The sequence below is a fragment of the Meriones unguiculatus genome, chromosome 3, assembly GCF_030254825.1.
Source record: "Meriones unguiculatus strain TT.TT164.6M chromosome 3, Bangor_MerUng_6.1, whole genome shotgun sequence".
Classification (NCBI taxonomy): Eukaryota; Metazoa; Chordata; class Mammalia; order Rodentia; family Muridae; genus Meriones; species Meriones unguiculatus.
This window is the reverse complement of record NC_083351.1, coordinates 150,980,610-151,003,355: the sequence shown is the minus strand read 5'-3', so window position 1 is coordinate 151,003,355 and position 22,746 is coordinate 150,980,610. Positions and strand designations below refer to the sequence as shown.

The 22,746-nt window shown below is 42.5% G+C and overlaps 2 protein-coding genes across 2 annotated transcripts in view; one reads left to right on the top strand and one right to left on the bottom strand.

Moving 5' to 3' along the window:
- The window catches only part of Igfbp7 (insulin like growth factor binding protein 7), a 56,863-nt gene extending 49,046 nt beyond the window's left edge, over positions 1-7,817 (top strand). The window contains exons 2-5 of the mRNA XM_021656161.2: positions 428-537; positions 4,480-4,596; positions 5,156-5,282; positions 7,560-7,817. Coding sequence (XP_021511836.1) covers positions 428-537; positions 4,480-4,596; positions 5,156-5,282; positions 7,560-7,579 — 374 coding nt within the window. The 3' untranslated portion in view covers positions 7,580-7,817. The remainder of the gene's footprint in view (positions 1-427; positions 538-4,479; positions 4,597-5,155; positions 5,283-7,559) is intronic.
- Polr2b (RNA polymerase II subunit B) overlaps positions 7,738-22,746 on the bottom strand; it is a 40,133-nt gene continuing 25,124 nt past the window's right edge. Inside the window, exons 15-25 of the mRNA XM_021656160.2 lie at positions 21,827-22,025; positions 21,070-21,238; positions 18,215-18,311; positions 17,196-17,290; positions 15,702-15,952; positions 15,531-15,620; positions 15,210-15,317; positions 13,332-13,445; positions 12,833-12,993; positions 8,653-8,848; positions 7,738-7,988 (exon numbers count right to left, since the gene is read on the bottom strand). Of these exons, the coding sequence (XP_021511835.1) occupies positions 7,899-7,988; positions 8,653-8,848; positions 12,833-12,993; positions 13,332-13,445; positions 15,210-15,317; positions 15,531-15,620; positions 15,702-15,952; positions 17,196-17,290; positions 18,215-18,311; positions 21,070-21,238; positions 21,827-22,025 (1,570 nt within the window). The 3' untranslated portion in view covers positions 7,738-7,898. The remainder of the gene's footprint in view (positions 7,989-8,652; positions 8,849-12,832; positions 12,994-13,331; positions 13,446-15,209; positions 15,318-15,530; positions 15,621-15,701; positions 15,953-17,195; positions 17,291-18,214; positions 18,312-21,069; positions 21,239-21,826; positions 22,026-22,746) is intronic.

The window sequence follows — 22,746 nt, the reverse complement described above, 5'->3', positions numbered from 1 at the left end:
TGGTTGTCTGTCAGCACTGTCCTCCAAGTAAAGATGCCGGTAAACAACGGAAGTGAAACATCGGGCAGTTCAGAACTGAAATTTCTCTGTGTTAATGGAAAACTCCCAGCTAATGCAAAACAGCTGGTAAAATAAAACTCGTTTAAGCTTGGCTGGGGAAAAGAAGACAATTTAGTCAACAACAGATTTTTCCTGCTAATTGTGTTTGTTGTCGTGTGTGCTGGTTTGCTTATTTCAATTCTTGCCTTCCCTAAAAAGAGTGTACTGTCTCGCTGGCGACAGGAAGAAGCCTGCCCGGCTGGCCTTTGAGATGCCTCTGATTAGCCACAGAGGAGCGGGCCTCGTAAACACGTACTTGCCTGCTAGGCTGCTGACCGCTGCTGAGCTACCAAACGCTGGACTTGCCTTCTCTTGCCTTCTCTTGTAGGTCCTTCCATAGTGACACCCCCCAAGGACATCTGGAATGTCACAGGCGCCAAGGTGTACCTGAGCTGCGAAGTCATCGGAATCCCAACCCCTGTCCTCATCTGGAACAAGGTTGGTGGTGCGGGATTCAGAACACGTAGTGCAACCTGCAAAGCTTCTCTTGCGTGGCCCAGGGCGGTAGGAAGGCGCCATTCGGCTACTCTGCTGCCTGCCTCCAGGGAGGTGAAGCCTGTGGCCACTGATGCAGCCTCTGCATCACCAAGCAGGGAGCCCCGGGAACTCAAAGACTCATGATGAACACCTAAAGCCTCCGTTCTAGCTCCCTGTGCATTGCTGTGACCAAAACACCTGGCAGAAACTTTCAAGGGAGGGAAGGTTTATTGGCACCTCCAGGTTCAGAGGGTCACAATCTACACAGCAGGAAAGGCATGGTGCCAACACTAAGTCCATGGTGGCAGGGCCACATATCAGGGTCTATAAAGAAAAAAAAAAATCCTCAAACTCATGCCAAAAGAGGAAAGTTAGCTCAAGTAAAACAGCAAAGCCACACACCCCTTTTTAGCCAGTTTGCTTCTTCAGCAAGCTCAAAATTGGACGACAGTCTCAATTATTTTGTGTGCTTGTTGTTTGGTCAGAGGGGCGACCTCTGGGACTCTGCCTGGGTTTTTGGCCCCTTGGTCAGAAGTCTCTCCTGTAACAGGTTGTAGAAATTCAGTTCATGTAGCTGAGAGGCAAAAAAAAAAAAAAGGTAATTCCTGCCTCCGGGCACCCAAAATTCTGGAATTCTTGATCTCTTTCTCAATCTGTTGGCCTCACTTTCTCCTTCAGAAAGCTTCCTCCGCAGAGGGTGGAATTTCCATCACAGCTTAAAGACCTCGGAGGCAGCAAAGTTTTCCCAGCTGCCTGGTGAGAAGCCTCAGAACGGATTGGGGCTCCTGGCAGCCTCTAGCGCCCCCGTGTGGCCAGAGGGAGGCTGCCACTACGAAACCACCAGAAACCTGGACTATGGTGTGGACAGAGGTGACCCAGTTCTACAGCAGACTGATGACCCAGTTCTTGTACAACTGTCCTTCACAGCTGAAATGGAATAGTGGAATTTTGCCAGTGTAAATTGTGCTTAGGAAAGAGACGTGAAAAGGGAGCAAGGCGTGGCAGCTAAGTGTTCACCTAAGCCTTTCCCCCAGCAGCTATTTGAGCTCAGTGCCGCTAGTTTGCAAGGAAAACCGGCAAGAAGCTCTTTGCTTCTTTATGGGTCCCCAACGAGTTTACAAAACGAGACGCCAGAGTGACTCAAGGAGGACCCTAAGTTTGTAGTCTTATTGCCAAATCTTGCAGGGAAGAAGGTTTTCAAGCCTGACTCTGTGACTACCTCATCTTTGAAGTTTTTGGCGTCTCCATAGGACAGGTCCCTAGGAACAGAGGTGGGAGCTAGGAGTTAGAGACAGGGAACTGAAACAAAGGTTTCCAGTTCTTGGGTCCTTGTTTATTGTTTGTTTTTGCAATGCTGGGGGTTGGAATTAGGGACTAGAGTATGCTAGACAGGAGCTCTAGGCTGTGGCCTCTGTGGGTGGAACCACACTCGGATGGATGGTGGAGTGCTTGCCCAGCATGTATGAGGCCCTGGGTCAGATCCCTAGCATGACATGTACAGGACATGGTGGCACATGGATTGTCGTCCCCGCTCTCGAGAGGTAAAGACAGGAAGCTCACCAGAAGTTCAGAGTATCCTCAGCCAGTTGAAGGCCAGCCACTTGCTACCAAGTGTTTTCATAAGAAAATATGTCAAGGCATCACATTTCCTACTTATTAAAGTGCCATATAATACTTTCCATATGTCCCAAATCACAACGTATTTTAAAAACCATCACACTGTTTGGGCCACAGCAAAATAGCTGAAAAGCCGCTGACCCAGATGGTTACATAGGCCATTGGCGTCCTCTCCACTCCCCTGCACCCAGACTGTTAGGAACACAAGCGGACCACATGCGCTTTCAAATCTGCTTTAAGAACAAAAATGGAGTTTTGGATAAAACAGTTATAGAGGCTGGACAATGCGATGGCAACGCTTACAAGCCCAACAGTCTGGGAAGAAGCCGGAAGGTTGAGGGTGCAAGGACTATGTGGACCTGAGATCAGGCACCTCACAACTGCCTCCGATGCCACTCCAGGAGATCCAGAGTCCTCTTCTGGCACCACTTCCATATTCATTCCTTATTTACAATGACAAGATTCTGGAAGAATCTGCTACAACCAAACTACACTCAGAGCCAGGTGTCATGGTGTGTGTTCTGGGGAGGTTGAGACAGGAGGATGGTGAGTGAGTCTGACGCTAACCTGATGTATATATCAAGAGACCCCACAAAACAGATGAAAATAAAATAGCTAGATGCCTAAGTGACTTCTGCTCTCTCTTCTTCCCCAGTTGGCCATTTGTGGATAACCTTTTTTTTTTTTTTTTTGTCACAGGACGGTGGTGTCAGCACACGCCTTTAATCTCAGCACTTGGGAGGCAAAGGCAGGTGGATCTGTGAGTTCCAGCACAACCTGGTCTTCAGAGCAAGTTCCAGGACACCAGGGCTACACAGAGAAGAAACTCTGTCTCTAATAATAATAATAATAATAATAATAATTCCTTTTGTCAGGCTGCGTGGAGTGTGTGTGTGTGTGCACTCCGGTGCCTGCACGTGTGTGCATGCTAACCTGGATAGCCAGCTAGCATCAAGGATCCATTGGTCTTTGCCTACACTGTGCTGAGATTACAGGCTCTGCTGATACATAAGAACACTAATCAGAGTGCTTTAGCCTTTGAGTCAAATACTTCTCTCAAAATATCACCTTTTTTATTAACATAAATTGTTTCACCAGCTGCTTGGGAAATTCAAGGGGGAAAAAAGGCCTATTTATGCATGTCTTCCTAGCTTTCATTTGAGACACTAAATACCTGGTTTTCTCTCAATATTGGGGAAAGCCTAGAAAAAATGAGCGTAACATCTACTTTATTATAGAAGGAAAGGAAAACTCCTGACACTGTTAGGCCTTTTCATAACACTCAAAATAAGCACTGGCTTGGCTCTTACAGAGGTCCAGATAGAATTAAAGAAAACTGTCTCATGTAGTTTTTTAAAATAAATTAATATTACAAGCCTTAAAATATTTGTACTGAAACTGAGCTACTATATCTATACCAAAACAAACAAACAAAAAACTTTTCCTTGTGTTCTTTACATATTTTCCGAAGTTGTTATTAACATACTTTGATCTTTAAGATAGGTGGGGAAGGACAGACATGAAATAAGGACTGGACATGAACCAAGGGAGGTGAATTTCCCTTTCACTCACAGGCTTCTGAATCTCCTCATGGTATGAACAGAGACAGGGCAGGTTTTCTCTCAGAACGACAGCAGCATGTGACGGGCATGTCTGACCTCAGGTTTTCAGCAACCGTTTCATGATTCCTTAGCCCTCAGAGCAGGTGGGAGACTTGGCTCTGGATTCCAGCCGCTGCTTTTCTTTGATGAGGTTGTTACAGGAAGAGCTCCCGACAAGGTCTCAAACATCAAACTAGCATTTTGTGACAGCTTGCCAGTAAAACATGGCATGTTGGACAAAGAAAGGCCCAAGGTACCAAGGACCAAACTGTCCAAGGGCAGTTAGTGAAGGCAGCTTGCAGAGGGATGACCATGTGCACACACTCCATGAGTTTTCCAAAAAATGCTTAAAACATACTGTTTAAAAGCCAGTTGTGGTGGTATACACCATTAATCTCAGCACTTGGGAGAAAGAGGCAAACAGATCTTCCTGGTCTATACAGAGAGTTCCAGGCAGCAAGGCTACAAGTAAGACCCAATCTCAAAAATAAAAAATAAAAAATAAAAAAATAAACACGCTTATTAGATAAAATTGGCAGGAAGAAACAATTCTGCTTGCTAAGTATTCAGAAAAAGAAGGGTCTGAGTAAATTGCTGGATGTGATCTAATTACCAAGTCTGGTGAGCAATGCCTGCACATGATGGTTTCTCGGAGAGAACTAAGACTCTCCTTTTGTTTTCCCAGGTAAAAAGAGATCACTCTGGAGTTCAGAGGACAGAACTCTTGCCTGGTGACCGGGAAAACCTGGCCATTCAGACCCGAGGTGGTCCAGAAAAGCATGAAGTAACTGGCTGGGTGCTGGTAAGCTGGCAATGGTTTTCACCTTCAGGTGTGGACACAACAAGGGTTTGGCAAAGGTGACTGACTGGCTGCCTGCCTGAAATTATTTTTCTCCCATTTCTTCGGAGCAGCCTGGCATGTGTTGCAGATAGGACTAATGGAGGAGCTGAAGTTACTTTGTTTTAGAAAAAAAAAAAAGCATGAAGAGGATTCTGTTTGCCTAAGCTCAAAGCAGAATAGCAGAATTCTCACACAGAACTAAATGCATCAGGCATTGCAGTTACTGGTTAAACATATGTGGTTGTGCTTGACCTTTGATTCTGCGGGTATTCGATCACAGCACCTACCAAGGCGTCCCCTCCAGCAGGTGTGAGCACCCATCCGAATTTTAACTTTCACATTGTGATCAATAGACACGCATGACGTTGGAATACGGTAGCCCTGCCATAGGGCTTCACTGCCTCTAATAGCAGTTCCACTCCCAACCCTCAGCTCGTCACGGAAGCCCTAAGTGTAATGGAAGTCCCTGAAAAGGAGAGGTGACCTCCCCAGAGAACTACAGAGCCCTTCTGTTTCACAGGTGTCTCCTCTAAGTAAGGAAGATGCTGGAGAGTATGAGTGCCATGCATCCAATTCCCAAGGAGAGGCTTCAGCATCAGCCAAAATCACCGTGGTTGATGCCTTACATGAAATACCAGTGAAGAGAGGTATGGAAGCCATCTCACCATTTGAAATGAATGGGGTTTAGCCTAATAGTCGCATATGAAGGGAACACGCATAGCTACTAATAAAATCCCGAAAGGTGCAAATCTAGAACGGCAGCAAGCGCACATAATTAAAGCCAGATGACATGCGTCCAATAGAACGTGTAGGTGGCTGAGGGCCAGTATGACTTAGACGCTCTCTCCTCATCTCCCGTAGGATTCCTGTGACTTCTCTCTATATGACATTTTCTCTTTGTGCTATGACTATTATATTCACTCTTCATTTAAAAGGAAGTAATCATGGTCCATTTGGTCCTTCACATTGAGCTTTTAAGGAAGAAAAAAAAAAAAAAAAAAAGCTAGCCATGTCCAGCTCTTCCAGGGGAAGTGAGTTCAGTTCCCACTAGCCATGTGGACAGCTCACGATTGCCTGTAACTCCAGCAGCAGAGGAGCCTATGTGCTCTTCTGGCCTCCAAAGGCGGCCACACACACATGGCATATAGTCACATAACATACACACAGAGCACAAATAAGAAATACAAATAAACCTTAAGAGAAAAAAGCTAGAAGAGAGAGCAGGTTGGCAAATGTGCAGTTGTCCTATGTCCTTGCTAAAAAGTTCCCCCCCCAAAAAAACCTATCCTGTGGTGTCACAGTGGTGTCACTTCACATAGAGACAGCTCTACTGAGTGACAGCTGACGACACACTCCCTCAGACAAAGAACAAAACTGTCAGCATTTGTTAGACCATTTCCCTGTGCAGATCACCCAGCCGTGCAGCGAAAGCGGTTACCAAGCCACGGTGTCTTTGGTCGGATTCCTTTCCACCAAGACGTGTGGTGAAGCCAGGCGGGGAACAGCTGAGGGCTGGGTCGCCTGTTGAAATCTCAGCTCTACAACATCAGTCTTCTACCGTTGAGTAAGAGCTGGGCTGCGGACTTCCTTAGCCCCTCTAGACCTGAACTTGAAAAATATGCTCTTCCACGTTTATGGCAAAGCTCCCTTTTCACACATAACCAACACAGCAGCACTGGCTCTCAGATTTGAAACTACACGGCTCACACGCCATGGGGCACTCCAGCATGTCATTTATGTAATTGCTCATACACCCCTTATCCCTGTGTTTTTGTTTTCCTTTTTGAGCAGCCCCACTTCTTTATAATTTTTATTTTTCCTTCACAGTTTATTAATTATATATCCCAGTTGAAGCTCCCTCCCTCCCTCTTCCCCCCATCCCCTTCTCCTAGTCCACTGAAAGGGGGAGTTCTCCATTATTGCCATCTGCCCATAGCTTTTTAAGTCTCATCAGGACTGCCTGGATCCTCTTCCTCTGTGGCCTGGCAAGGCTGTATCATCAGGGGCGAGTGATCCGAGAGCAGGCAACTGAATTCATGATAGAGGCAGCCCCTGCTCCCCTCAGCCAGAGATCCACATGGAGACTGACCTGCCCATCGGCCACATCTCTGAGCAGGTGTCTAGGTCCTTTCCATGCATGGTCCTCGGTAGGCGCATCAATCTCTGCAGCAGGACCCCATGGCCTCAGCTTTGTTGGTCTCCTTGTGGGTCTCCTGGCCCCTCCATGTCCCTCTATTCCCACACCTCTCTTCCTCCATTAGAATCCCTGCACTCTGAAGTGGTGGAAGAGAGGAGACAGGATGGGAGCCGACTACAGAGGGTCCTCTGACAGGGGATCGACACCCCTTCACTTTTTAATGCATCTGGGCGGTTTACCTGAGATAAGTCCACAGCAGGTGCATGCAGTGCCCTCAGACGCCAGACGAGGGTATCAGATCCCTCAAGACTGGAGTTACAGATAGTCAAGAACTGACTGTCATGTGCATGGGAGGTATCAAACCCAAGATCTCAGGAAGGGCAGCCTGTGCTCTTAACTGCAGAGCTACCTCTCTAGGCCCTTGTTTGTCTTCTTTAAAGGATGAAGTCGCAGGCACATGCATGTAATCCCAGAACTTGGGAGGCTGAGGCAGGAGACATGAGTTCAAGATTAAATCTGGGCTACACAGTGAGAAAACTTTCTTAGACTGAGAGAGAGAGAGAGAGAGAGAGAGAGATGAGGGATGAGAGAACAGGTGGAGGGGGTCTCCCTAAGTTGCGAAGGCTGGCCTTTAACTCCTGGGTTTAAACAATCCTCCTGCCCTATCCTGAATGTGGGTCTACAGGCACATTACCATGCCCTTGCCTGACAGCCACATCATTTCACATTCTCATTGACTGCCAATTGTGTGCATGTATGTACTAATTTTTATTTCTTTCTTCAACAGGTGAAGGTGCTCAGCTATAAACGTGCAAAATACATTAGCCTCTGTAGCTAAAGGTGCTCACAGACAACTGACAACTATAACCCCTACTCTTGCCTGACAAGTTTCTTTTAACCTAATCCACTAACACTTTATTACAGCCAGCTGGTTTTACACAGAGAGATCAAAAATAACACATCAAGACTATCTACAAAAATTTATTTACAGAAAAAGCATGCATAGCTTTAAAAAAACAAATAAAATTCTTATCACAACAGTAAATTTTTGTCATTTTTTAAAACCAACAATCACAGACACAAGATATTAATATTTATAGTATCTTGCCATGACCGTGTGACAGAATTAAACGCTCATCATCCGAGGTGCGATACTCATGGACATGAGCTCCTGGAACAACAGTTTGCATGCGTAAGGCATTCGCACCAAAGAGATCTGCGGAGAGAAGAGGAATAGTAATCAGCAGAACCGCGTCAGACTCCACTCTACCCCAGAAAAGTGGAAACATCTGGCTCTCCCTGAGGAAGTGGGCCTCGTGCGTGGCCTATGCCTCATGCCGGTTCTCTGTCCCAGCAGCCTTTGGTAATTCCTCCTTTCTGCCAACAAGACGTATCTCACCCTTCCTAACTAACAAATTTTAAGTAAACAGCTTAAGAAAAATTCTTGGTCAAGCTGGAGAGATGACTCAGCAGTTAAGAGCACTGGCTGCTCTTCCAGAGGACCTGGGTTCAAGTCTCAGCACCCACATAGCAGCTCACAACCATCTGTAACCTCAGTCCTAAGGGATCTGATGCCCTCCTCTGGCCTCAAGGGACATTGCACACACATAGTACACATACATACAAACAAAACACCCATAAGCATATTTTTTTAAATGTTTAGAATTCCTCCTGCAAGACATTATTTCAGAGATGAACAGCTTGGAGAAATTACTTTTAAGCTTGCTTTAGAAAAGCCAAACTGTCTTTCCTTATAAAACTAGTATTCTTAGAAACCTGCCATTGAAACAGAAAATCCCAGCCTCCGTGGGGAAAACCCACACTCCGTCAGCTGTGACTACAGCACGAGATCAAACAAACAGAATGAAGTGCGCACACACCTGGGTCTTGTTGCGGCAGCCCCTGCATTCATAGGTATGGGTCCTGGTGTTAGCAATCGCCATTATTCCGCAGAGATTACAAACATGGACCTGATATGGGTCTGATGCCTCGAACAGCCTTTCTCTTAAGAACTGTGCTGCACCGTGGGCAATCTGACAGTCTCGTTCCATTTCCCCGAAGCGCAGGCCACCATCACTGTAGATAAGGAAACAAGAGCTTGTTGTGTACTTATTTATTGTGTGTGTATATGTGAATGCCAGGGTCATTGCACATGTGTGTCGGTCAGAGGACAGAGACAGAGGTCAGTTGTCTTCGGGAGCTGAACTCACATAGTTGGGCTTAGCAGCAGGCACCTTTACCCACTCAACAATTTCACTAGCTCTGTACCTATCCATTCTTATAAACACAGCTGTGCTTACAAGAGTGAAGCACTAAGTTCTGATTTTTATGCCATAGTAATCTCTCTAACCTGGTGAGGAGGGAAAAGTCAACCAACCATTTAATATATCAGAAGGTCTCAAATGAAATAAATAGCAAACGTGATCAAGTACAGTATATAGTTTTCCTCATCAAATGCAATGCAATACAAAGCAGAGACTCGTCATGCTATCATTTAACTTTCTAGAATTCTGTACTTGAAAGTGAATTTAAAAGTCAATCTAAATGAAACAGCTTCTCAACAAGGGATCCCCAGCAATCGAGCCTGAAACGAGAAATAAGTGGCAAACACAATACGTGAGAGATTACAGTTTCCCCAAATATAGTGGCATGCCTTCAGATGTCCCCATGAGTGTGGGATGACGGCCTCCTTACTGTAACACGTGCACGTGTGAACTCAAGGACTACCTAGTAAAACCAATGGGCTGATGATGCTATTACTACAAAAGGCTCACTCTTCAGTTTTACACAGTGCTACAAAAAGAACTCACTATACTGAGAGTTGGTAAATAGGGGGAGAAAGCATTCACCCTTCCTCGACTGTAGCAACTACACCACAAGGAAAGGGCTGAAGGCACAGCCTTAGAAGTGCCTGTCTAGCTAACAGTAGATGGACAGGTATAGACTAGACTCTCATCAGTTTGTGCTCTAGTTCATCTAACTTTACACAGTGGCCGGCAGCTGCTACGTCATGAAAAGGAAGGCTACTGCACGGTGGAGGTGAACAGTTCCCTAAAGTACTATACCCAAACCTCATCCTCCAAGTCTCAGCAAGCTCCAAATGTGATTATCTACTTAGAGAAACCAGGACGAAACAGGCCTGGAGTGCAAGCATCCACAAGCACACACCCATATGCACCACACACACACACACACACACACACACACACACACACACACGTAAAATTAAAAAAATTTAAAAGGGACTTAAAGAGACACAGTAATTGCAAATCTTGCCTTTATTCCCATCCTGACTAACAAAGCTTTTTTTAAAAAATGGTGCAATAAGGCCAGGCATGGTAGAACACACCTTTTATTCTGGCAGACCATCCTGATCTAAATATATATATCAGAGTTCCAGGACTACATAGAGACCCTGTCTCAAAACAAACAAACAAAAAAACAACTAACAAACAAAAATGTAGTAAGACAAATCCGAACTAGGTATTTAGAAATAAATATTTTGGTTAGTTTTTTTTTTTTTTAATCGTGTATGTGTGAGTGTCCACATGATATGTATGAGCAATACACATTACTTGGTCTCAAAGGCTAGAAGAGGGAACCACAGTTACAGGGAATCCGAGCCACCAGATGGGTGCTGGGAACCAAGCTCAGAGCCTTTGGAAGTGTACTAAGTACGCTTAACCACTGCGCCTTCTCTCGGCCCCAATTTGTTTTTCAGTGCACTCATCTTTAGGACAGAGGCTCTCAACTTACAGTCTGTAGGTTTCAGGGTGAGCAAATGGCTTTTATAGTACAGCATTATTACTTACTTCTGCCACTGTGTTGACACCTATACTAATCACGAGAAAGTAAATAAAACTGCTGGTGTCTTGGCACAAATTAAGACAGTGGAACCAAGTTCTTTTAAGTACTGACACCTTCCCTTGCATGAAGGAAACTGAATCTTGTTTGTTTATTGTTTTGGTTTCGGTTTTTGAGAGGCAGGAGTTCTCTGTGTAGCCTTGGCTGTCCTGGACTCACTTTGTGAACAAGGCTGGCCTCAAACTAACAGAGATCCACCTGCCTCTGCCTCCCAAAGCGTTGGGATTACAGGCATGCAGCCAAAGTCAACCTTTTACTCTAAGGAAAGCATTTTAAGTATGTACTACAAATGCTTAAAAGTTTGAGCTTCTAAGTAAAAAATAGAATTTTACAAAATTACCTACCACTTCATACCTCACAGCTACCTATACTTAAAGGTTTTTCTAAAGACATCAGTAGTGATAGGTTAACAAGCACAGGGGTTTTTTTCCTTTGTCTGGAATAGAATTTAACTTTAGAAAATATGTATAATTCAGTTACTCGGTATTTCCCAAATGATCAATGATGACGCTGTAAAATTGCATGTGGCACACAATTTGGAGGAGGCGGCAAGGGTTGAACTAGGACCTTGCACATCAGCCAGGCACTGCTAAGCTGCAACCCCAGCCAATGCTTTTAATAAAATAGATAAAAATTCACTGATAAGGCTTCGGATTTTTCATTACAATTCCCCTTTAATACACTAAACTTGGTGGAGCTGGAGAGATGACGGCTCAATAGTTAGGGGCACATGCCGCTCTGGCAGAGGGCCTAGGCTCAGTGCCCTGCATCCACACAGCCCAGAACTGTTTGTAACGCCAGTTCCAGAGGATCCAACACCCTCTTCGGGCCTCTGCTATCACCAGGCATGCAGACAGCTAACATACATACATACAGGCAAAACTCTCATACACATTTAAAGGAAAGAACGAGAGAGGCTATAAATTAGCAGGTGTGTTCCTCATGCCAATATTCATACTATTTAGGAGGGTGTGGCAAAACTACCATAACTTGCAGGCCATTCTAAACTATAGAATCAATCAATCAATCAATCTCCTCTCTCTCACTCTTCCTCTCTCTGGAGGCTGAGCTAGGAGAGGCATGAATTCCACTAGCTCAAAAATAAATGAAAAAAAAAAAAGTTTTAAACAAAGACTAAAGTAGCTCTTCATTTTAGTACAGTATAAAGAAAAACAATGTTCCTTTCCAACCAGAGAGTTATCTATGTAACACCAGATCCCCCTCAAATACTTTTAGTACAAAAAGTACAACACTGGGCCAGCATGGCTCACTGGGTGAGAGTACTTGCTGCCAAGCCTAAGGACCTCAATTCAAACCCTAAAACCCACATGACAAATGAAGAAAACAAAATTCCTACACGCTGTTTTCAGACCTCGCTTTCAGACCATGGCTTACCCACAAATATAATAAAATATTTTTCTTAAATACAGTATCAAGCTTGAGTGGTGGCACACAACTATATTCCCAAGAGTTTGGAGGTGGAGGCAAGAAGACCAGGCTATGTAACAGAGTTTTGAGTCCAGCTTGTGCTATTATGAGACTCCATGGAAAGAAAGAGATGGGGTGGGGGAAACATGGTGGGAGGTGGGCAAAGGGCAGAGGGAGGGAAAGGCAAAATATTCCAATGGAATTAATCCACAAGTAGAAGAATCCAGCTGCCTAGTTTACTAGAGAAGTTTGCAAAAAAAATAGAAGCCAATGTCACTCATCACTAAGCTTACCTAAAAATATGCGGATTTTTCATTAAACATGTACTGACATGTAATGGGTTTGCCACTGTTTTAAATTTCAGTCTAATCTCTACGGTAACGAAAGATATAACTCACATGAAGACAAGTTCTCTAAGGGTCCTGAGAGCAAAGATTCACTAGCCACTCTTACACAGCTATATCTAAAGTTTTACAAAGGAAACTATGACGACTGGATTTGCTGAGCATAGCAGAGATAAGCTGGGACTCCGGCTCACTGGTAGAGCATTTGCCCTGACTTTAAAGGAATCATGCTATCAGAGGCTAGTGTGAGGAAGGAAGAAGGAGCACGGAATAGGAGGGCACCGTGAGTTGGTAACTTGTAATCACCGTGAGGTGACAGGAACATAGCCAGTCTTTAGACCAGTCTCTAGTCTATGTGCTTAACATTTTCAAGTGGAAGGCTAGCTAAATGTATTACATGCTGCTGCTGCTGCAGCAACCTTACCGAGATCTGCCCTCCATGGGCTGTCTATTAAGGATCTGAATAGGTCCCCTAGCACGAGAATGAATTTTGTCATCCACCATATGCTTCAAACGCTGGTAGTAAGTGGGGCCAATAAAAATCTGTGATGTGATTTTTCGACCAGTGAATCCATTGTAGAGTACCTGAAAACAGACACAGATTCTGCTGCATATAACTAAAAATACTAAACAAGCTCAGAAACGACATGCATGTACTCCATACTCTTATTTACATAAAAATCAAAACTAGCCTTTAATTATACAGTAGTTATCTGGGATGGGAGAGGTAGTGACTGGAAGGGGACTTTCAAGGCATAAAAGCATTCTGGGTAATTTCTTCCCCCAATGTGGGTGCTAGATATCATGCTATATACTTATGACTTGTTCATGTAAAAGGTTTTCTTTTAAAGAATAAAAGTACACCACACAAAACATGCTTGTTACATACAGGTAATAAAGTGCTTTTGAGATAGTAAATATACCTCATTGCCTCTGAGATGGTAGCCATAATCAGATAACAGATTAGAAATCTTCTGCACATTGACAGCATCATTAAACGGAGTGGCGTCACCAATCTCACCCTTGTTAGCAGAGACCTTTGAAATGAAGCATGTGTGAGAGAAGTTACACATCAACAAAGATACACCCAATTGAAAAAATACTTTCTATAGACAGGATGATTTTAAAACTAAAAGTGGGTTAAAGTTTTGAGATAGTGAAATTCATTTTTATTAATATCTTACCTAAAATAGTTGTAACAAAGTAATGGCCTAAAAAAAAGGCTAAAAAGCTCTCAGAAAGAAGTCTATTCATGGGATCATGTACGAAGAAACCAAGAATCCCAAACACCTTTGATATACTCAAGGAAAATAACATCTTAATGTCTTAAAATTAAGCCATGTGTCAGACTACCCAGACTACCACTATTCTCCTTTAACAAGATACCCAGAACCAGAAACTTCCCGAAAGATGAAGACACAGCTGATACCAAAATTTCAGCATCACTAAAGCTATACTGAACTGGAGAGATGGCTCAGAGGTTAAGAGTACTGTCTGCTCTTCCAGAGGTCCTGAGTTCAAGTCCCAGCAACCACATGGTGGCTCACAACCATCCATACAGGGATCTGATGCCTCTTCCAGTATACATTGAATGAATGAATGAATGAATGAATGAGCCAGAGCCATTCTGAGATAATCACTTATGAATTAACTCTTCTATAGAAAAGAGCTAGTTGCTATAACCACAAATATGTGCAAAGGTTGTATGTATTATATCTTACAAATAAACGGGTCTTGAGCTCAATAGCACAATTGGCCAGCATAAGGTACTTACGGAAAAATTCTTTCTTGGCAACACTGTGCAATTTTTTGTGTGTGCAAACACATGTGGTATGTGTGTTGGTGTGAGTGTGGGTGGGTTGTAGGAATGCACATCCATGTACTGAGGCCAGAAGAGGACAACAGGTGTATTGGTTAGTTGGTCAGCCACAAACAAGCGAGAGTCATCGGAGAGCCTCCATCAGCTTCCAGCTGAGATTCTGAGGAATCTGCCTCCTTCAGATTGCTCTCTGAGGCACTATCTTCATTAATAACTGATACTCAGTCCACAACAGTGGTACTATCCCCAAACAGATGGTCCTAGGATGTACAAGAAAGCAAACGGGGCAAGCCACGGGAATCCTGCGTCGCTTGTTTCAGTTCCTGCCTTGAGTTCCTGCCCTGACTGCCTTTGAAGATAGAGGAGGCTGTAAGCTGTGAGATGAAATAAACCTCTTCTTCCTCAAGTTGTTTTATCAGAGCAACTGACAAAAACTAAGACATTAGGTTTCTCAGTCCATCATTCTTCTGATTCCCCTGAGACAGGTCTCTTGATTACTGAACTTGGAGCTGGGCTCTTGACCAACAAACAGTGATTCTCCTGTCTCCACACACAGCAAAGCATTAAGGTTACAACCCCCACATTATTTGGATATTTAATTTATTTACTCAGAGATCAGAGGTCAACTTGTAGGGATCAGTCCTGACCTTCCACCATGTGGGTTCGGGTCTGGACTCAGTGTCAGGCTTGATAACAATCAGCCTTACTTTGCTGAGCCACTTACCAGCTCCTGGTATTATGACTTTTCACACAGATAAGGCCAGCTCCTCATGCTTGCATAACAAATGCTCTTACTCACTGAGCCACCCACGTATTTTTAAAAAATAAAAAAGGATGAAAATGTAGAATAACCAATCTGAAGGCAGGAAAATAACATAACAGCTTTTAACAAAGTATCTTGGCCCAAATATAAGAAAAATGATCACCACATTAAAAGAAATATCCATTTGGAACCTATCATTTCTGAAGACAAAAATCTTACCTTCCCTTGAAGACATTCAATCAAGTGACCAATCGTCATTCGAGAGGGGATGGCATGGGGATTTATGATGATGTCAGGAGTTATGCCTTCACAAGTGAAAGGCATATCCTACAAAGAAAATTTAAGACTTAAAGATACTGCAGGCTCTTAGAGACAAAGCTAGACCTGACACTCTCAAGTGACTCCTTGAATGTCCTAATTCTCTTCAACATGATGGGTTAGCAAACACTAAATTTAGAAAAAAAAAAAGAAGTTCCAGGAAATTTTAATTAATTTCAATACAACTCTGGGTTAGGCCTGAGAAAGATGGAAGACACCTACCTCTTGTCTATACTGAATTCCACAAGTACCCTTCTGACCATGTCGGCTAGCAAATTTGTCTCCAATCTGCGGAATTCTAACAGAGCGTACCTGATTTCACATAAAAATGGATTAGAAACTGAAATGCAATTAGTTTCTAATAACAATGTACATGAATAAAGCTATACTCACCCTTATTTTACAAAACTTATATCCTTCCTGGTTGAGCGTTACCATGACCTGGTCCACAATGCCCGTCTCGCTCGTTCTGAGGAAAGTGCTGCAGTCCCTCTTGGTGTAGCGCCTGTTGGTGCTTTCCAGCTCGTCCTCATTCTCAGGTAAAGTGACCGTTTTCCCGATAATAACATCATCTCCTGACACACGAACCCCCGGAGCTATCAAACCATCATCATCCAACTTGTCGTAAATGGCATGCCTCATACCTGGGATGAAACAGACAGGGAGCTTTCCGAAATTATATTGAAGAAAGTATTTAAAATGCCACATAATTCCCCCAACACATATGAGAAACTACATGCATAACTCTGTTCCAAGTTCACAGGAAATCTCCAACAACACAAATCCTGTTCATTATTGTCTTTATTCCAAACACTATAAACTCTGATACCATACTTTATGAAGAAAAAAATAAAGTCTACTATACCTGAGCCTGGTAGCGCACACCTTGAGCCCAGTGCACAGGGGGCAGAGACAGTGGATCTCTAAGAGTTTGAGGCTAGCACAGAACCATAGCAAAGACCTTGTCTTAAAGTGGGGGTCGGGTGGGAGGGGGTCTGGAGAGATGGCTCAGCAGTTAAGATCACCAGCTGCTCTTCCAGAGGAACAAGGTTCAATTGTCAGCACCCACACGGCAGGTCATAACTGTCTGTGACTCCAGTCTGATGCCCTATTCTGGCTTCCATGGTCACTGGGCATTTATATGCAGGCAAAACACTCACATACAAAAAATTAAAAGTGACTTTAAAAATAAGGCAATCTACTAAGAAAAAACAAAAACAAACAAACAAAAATGAACTGAATGCTAGAAAGTCAGATTCCACCAAGAGACAGTTCCTGGACGGCTTTCTTAAATGTGCAGTCGTTGTTACATAAGAACGCCTGTGTCCTACACATACATTCTCCCACAGAAAACATGAGTTGGGTTCCCCCTACCCCCCAAAATACAGGGTTTCTCTGTGTAGCCCTGACTTTCCTAGAACTCACTCTATAAACCAAGCTGGCATCAAAATCACAAAGATCTGCCTGCCTCTGCCTCCCAAGTGCTGAAATTAAATACGGCACCACCAACACCCAGCTCTGTAAGTACTTTTTAAATGTCTTGTAAAAGTAATTAACAAGAAGAAACAAGAACTTCTTTCTTTTCATCATTTTTAAAATATTTAGCGATATTTTTAGCTAACAAATTTTACAGCTTTCACCACAGTTTTAGGAAGATGCTGAATAGGAGCAAACAGCACAGTGAGAATGTAGCTGGAGGTGTGGCCCACGAAAACACATAGCCTCTCTTGCTTTCCTAAACTTTCTTCCTCATAGACTGATGGGACAAAGATCTGACTCGAGAGAAGGCCCTTCAGTCTGAGCAGATCCACGCTCCCACGCTACAGAAGAGGAGGGGCAGCACAGCAGCTAAGTGTGAACACTGCAGTCTGAGCCGCTGGCTCTTACCCTGGCATGTTTCACGTGTGGGTTTCTCAAACACTTCTTCTTGATCAAATCCTTTTTTAGACTCCTGTTCTTTGTATGAGCGGTAGAAAACAGACCTAAAAATAGAATTCCAAAGGTGATTTCTATTTTCTTTTAGTAAGAAGGCTTAGATTACAGCAAGGGCATTTGGCTTAACTGGTATTTGGGAGAAAAGTTGAACCACAAAGCAAAGACAAGAGTCACTATGCCCTAGGGTCAGGCTTCCGGAAGCTCTAAATGGGCTTTACAGGTAGCATCTGACTCACAACTATGAACCCCCGGCATCGTGGATGAGATCAGGGGAACCAGGTAACTAAGTTCTTACTGACAGAAGTCCTCTCGTAACAGCCCTGAGCAATGCCACCCTAGGTCTGCTCAGGTACCTCCACTGAGGAGTTTTATATGAAACTATCACGTCCATGCAATATAATCTTAGTGCTGTCTTATAAAATTATACAGGGAGAAAACTTTCTCTTCTAAATCCCCCATGTTTTAATCTACCTTCTTATGCTACATAATTAACCTTTTTGTCAGGAAAAAAAAGGGAAGAAAAATAGGAAGAAAAATGAGATAGGGCACATGGGTAATCCCAATACTCAGAAGACAGAGGCAGAAGGATTGCCATGAATTCAAGTCCAGGCTGAACTACATGGTAAGTTCAAGGCCGGCCTCAACTACATAGTGAGACTGTGTCTCACAAGCCAAACAAACAAGAATATAAATAAAACACCATAATTTTACCAGTAGTTATTGTGGAGTTCTAAGATTTCTTTTTACTTCTTCCTTAGATGATTCTGTATTATATATAAATGCAAATATATATTTGTTTACAAAAGAAAAACATTTAAAATATCACATCTGAAAACCCAGAGTCACAAGAAAAATTGTCTGTAGCTCTGTGACCACTACCCAGATCTGCTTTTGGATTAGGGCAGTCAAACATATTCTTAAAAAACTTTTCCACTCTATTGGTGTTTCAAAAAGTTTTACCGAAAGCTGACCTGAAAAAGCCTCGATCCACGGCTGAACGATTCATGATAACAGAGTCTTCTTGATTATAGCCCGTGTATGATGCGATGGCCACAATTGAGTTGATTCCTGCAGCACATTGAAAACCACACATTGAAGGACTGTCTGGGAAGCAAGGAAACCTGTCCTTTCTTTGAATTCCACTTTCTTCAATCATATTTGTCACAAATGCTTAGATCTTTATATCACGGAAACTGTCAATGTCTACTCCTCCCTGAAGCTGTGTGTGAGGCAAATGCTCTGCTAGCTAAAACCCTGAAACTGTCACTCCCTGAGAAGCCATCACATCAGTTCTACATGTTCCTCAGTTTGTCGTTACGGCACTTCCCCTAACCAAGTCTCTGGATCTTCATGGCAACCCCGTGCCTTAAACAAAAGGAGCATTATTATTCTCATCAAAGGGAAGTTATGTACAACCCCAAAGTGAGTAACCATCAAACTCGAGTCTGAGACCCTTGCCTCCTAATCTCTAGTTTTAAATAAGAAACTGGTACTTACTACCTTGCTGCTCTCTCCCCACAACACTACAGGTGTGGAGAAGTCTTTCAGGCCACAATTAATTCTTAGTAACTGCTGCCAGACCGACTTTTCCTGATAAAGACTTGGGTGTGGTGGCAAATGACTATCCTCCAACATTCAAGGGATGCTGAGGCAGGAGGATCACTTGAGCTCAAGAATTTGAAAACAACATGGGCAAAATAAGACAAGACCATCTTTAAAGAATACTGAGGAGGAGAGGGGGTAGAGGGAGGGAGGAAGGAGAGGAGGGAGGAAAAATGGAGGAAGGGGAGAAAGAAAACAACCTTTCTAGGCAATCCTAGCCAACTGAGTCTACTCTCGAAACCTACGTACAAGGGAAACAACCGAGCCCATAATTTATATGCATGTCATGGCACCCACACATAGTAATAATAAATAACAAGAGACTGATTTATGGTAAGGAATTAAGAAGTCAGGAATTAAGCCCATAGCTGTATTTGCACCATTCAGGAGACATATGTAGAAAAAAAATCAACCTATGCTACATAGTGAGCCAGCTTGGGCAGAGACCTTTTCTTCCCAAAATATAAAAAATTAAATTAAAAAAAAAAAAAACAAAAAACAAAAAACAGAAGACTATTGGTAATATAACAGAGTAACTAAATTATTAGAAAATGTTAAAACTGAGGAAGACATCAGAAGATACCAAGACTTGCAGGTCCATGAGGCAGAAGAATTAATGTTGTGGGTGGGAATGGTTATCTAACCAAGGGAAAGCTAACCAATACCTAACCAACAAAATTCCTAGTGCCATTCTTCACAGATACAGAGAAAGCAATCTTATCATTCATTTGAAAGCACAAAAGACACCAGAGAGCCAAAGCAGTCCTGAGCATAAAAAGTACAAGCTGACTTCAACTTACACTGTGGAGCCAGAGTAACAAAAACAACAAAAAATCAGACGCACAGATCAATGGAATACAACAGAGGATCCATAACTACAGCTTCCTAATTCTTCCATTTTTTGTTTAAGGCAGGATCCATTGTGTAATCCTGATTGAACTAGCACTCAATATATAAACTAGGCTGGCCTCAAACTGCATGAGATCTGCAAGCCTCTGCCTCCCAACCATCTCGCTAATTATCTGGCTAGCAATCATCTATAATTCCAATAAAGGGATCTCACAACTTCTAGCCTCTGTGGACACTTACAAGCATGTGGTACACAGACACAAATATGCAGGTAAGACATTCACACACATAAAATAAACATAAGTAATCTTCAAATGATTCAAGGTCCTCAACATAAGTTCCTAAAACTCAGAAACTGTTGCAGGAAAATTTGGGGAGTACACATCAACATATAAGCATAGATAATGGCTTTCTGAACAAAACTACAATCACTCAGGAAATATGGCCAATAATTCCCTGCAAAAGGAACCATCAATCAAATAAAAAGCAGCCTACAGAATGAGAGAAATTCTTTGCAGCTATACACCCAGCAGAGGATTAGAACCTAATCTAAAGAAACTAAACATCAAGAAAAAGAGCTGAACTGCGTTCTCAAAGAAATAAATATGATGGCTAAAAACATTTTTAAAGTGTTCAGCATCATCAGCCATCAGAGAAACATAGATTAGAACTGCTCTGACTCCCTCTCACTCCAGTCAAATAGGTTATTCAAAGAAAAACAGAATAAAATGCTGACAAGGATGTGAGAAAGAGGGACCCTTACTCACTGTTATCAGGAGTGCAAACTGGTCCCAGCACTATGGAATTAGTGAGGTCTTTCAAAAAGCTAAAACTGTACTCTCATAGTTTCTACTGCCCACATACTCATGGGCATTGGGCCATCTGCTGAAGTGAAGTAGAACTACCAATGGCCACACCCTTAAAAAAACATTCTCCCTTTCTGGGGAGCCATCAACTCCAAACCTTCATTTTTTAAATAATATTCAAACCACCCAGGCCCTTTCCACACCATGAGAAACTTCACTCACATATAAGGACACCCAGCCACATTAAACAACTACCTAGCGCCACATCTCACAAATGAAGGCCCTTGCTCAAACTCAAATTCAGATGTCCCCTTTACCAGTATCATTCCTCAGAAAAGCAGCTCTACATTCCAAAAGGAATCATTACTTTTGACACTGTACTTCAAAAGGACTTCGTACCCAAACATAACTCCACACATCCACCTTTTTAATTCATTCATGTTTCCAACCTTCTAAAGTCTATAGAACAGTCACAGAGTTGTATGCTTTTTTTAATCTTTCCAAGCACTGCACATTAAAATGTTGTAAGCATGGCAAATCTTAAAAAACAAAGAGCAAACTGAACATACCTGCTGGCAGCTCTCTAAATCGTAGATATTCCATAGACCTTGTAGTCACAAGTGGTTTCTGAGGGTAATAGAGAACATGGGCCAAGGTGTCCATCCGAACATGGAAGTTGGTGATATATACTCCCATAGCCTGCTTGCCCATAGCAGACTGGTATGTGTTTCTAGGGGACTAATGGTAGACACAGACAATAAAGACAATGAATATTTAAAGACAAATCAGAAAAAAAATTGGTTAAAAAGTTTCTGACTTTTTCTCTTTTTTCAAAGACAGGTAACAACCACTATGGCTCTCAACTAAAACAAGAGTAAACAAACTGTAGAGGTTAATGGGAAATGCCCCTACAGTCTTGGGCATTCCAACTCTTGGTTCCCAGTTGATGGTGCTGTTTCAGGGGTTTAGATGGGGTAGCCTTGCTAGACGTACATCACCGGGGACCAGCTTTGAGGTTTCAAAGCCAAGTGCTAGCCCCACTTTTCTCTGCTTCATGCTTTTAGAGAAGGATGTAAACTCTCAGCTTTCTGTTTCCCTGCCTCTGCTCCCCAATTATAGACTCTTATCCCCTCTGGAAGCAGAACCCAAAATAAAACTCCACCCTTAAGTTTCCTTTGGTCATGGTATTTTATCATAGGAATGGAAAAGTAACTAATAGAAACGTCTCATATCGTTTGACAAGATTTCACACTAATTTCTAATATTTATTTAATATTTATTACTTCTACAATTCTTTGCAAATCAGAAGACAAAAGCACGACCAACCTGGTTGTGATCAGGGAACGGAATAATGGATGCACAGACGCCAAGAATCATTGAAGGGTGAATCTCACAGTGGGTGTATGTGGAACAATAAGCTACTTCTTTCTCCTGTAAATCATCTGGAGTCATTGCAAGCATCACCGTTTCTTCTTCCAGGGTATCAATATATTCTACTACCCCACTGGCCACCAGATCCTGCCAACTAAAATAATTCACTCAATTTCATGAAATACTTTACACAACGTGAAATACTTTAACACACAGTCTACTGCTTAAAAATTATTCCTGTTTGTGCTTGTACTAATACAAAAAGAATTCAAACAGAGATAAATGACTGTAACGTAAAAAAGCTGCTGGACAATACTATACACTATTAGACTGTACCTGCTATTTATTTTATTTAAAAGATCTGTACTTGTGGAGTAGGGGTGGCAAGTAGATAAAACACAGAATAAAGTCTGGTAAAATAGACTTTACATATATCCACCCACTACTTGTATTTACTTGTGAAAAGTACATTAAGTACATGATGAAAAAATACGATAGTATGAAGTGTTCACTTTTTTATTATATGTGTTATGATACTATTAAATGTAAAATTTTAAAGCAAATCAATCTTTTTTAATTTTCTTATTTATGCAGGAATTGTGGCTCTCTACACTCAGAAAACTGAGGCAAAAAAAATCAGAAGTTCAAGGCCAGTCCTGTATTTTACTGTGTGTTCCGGGTCAGCCTGGCCTCTTCCCTAAAAAATATATTACTCACATCACATGTACTATGCTCTGCATTAAGCAGGTTACTTACACTCATTAAATTTTAAAATAATAAAGACTTTCACAAATCCAACGAGACCACTGTAAAACCAGTAACAAAAAATAAGAAAAATAAATATGGAGTTGCTGATGAAGCTTTTCCCAGGACAC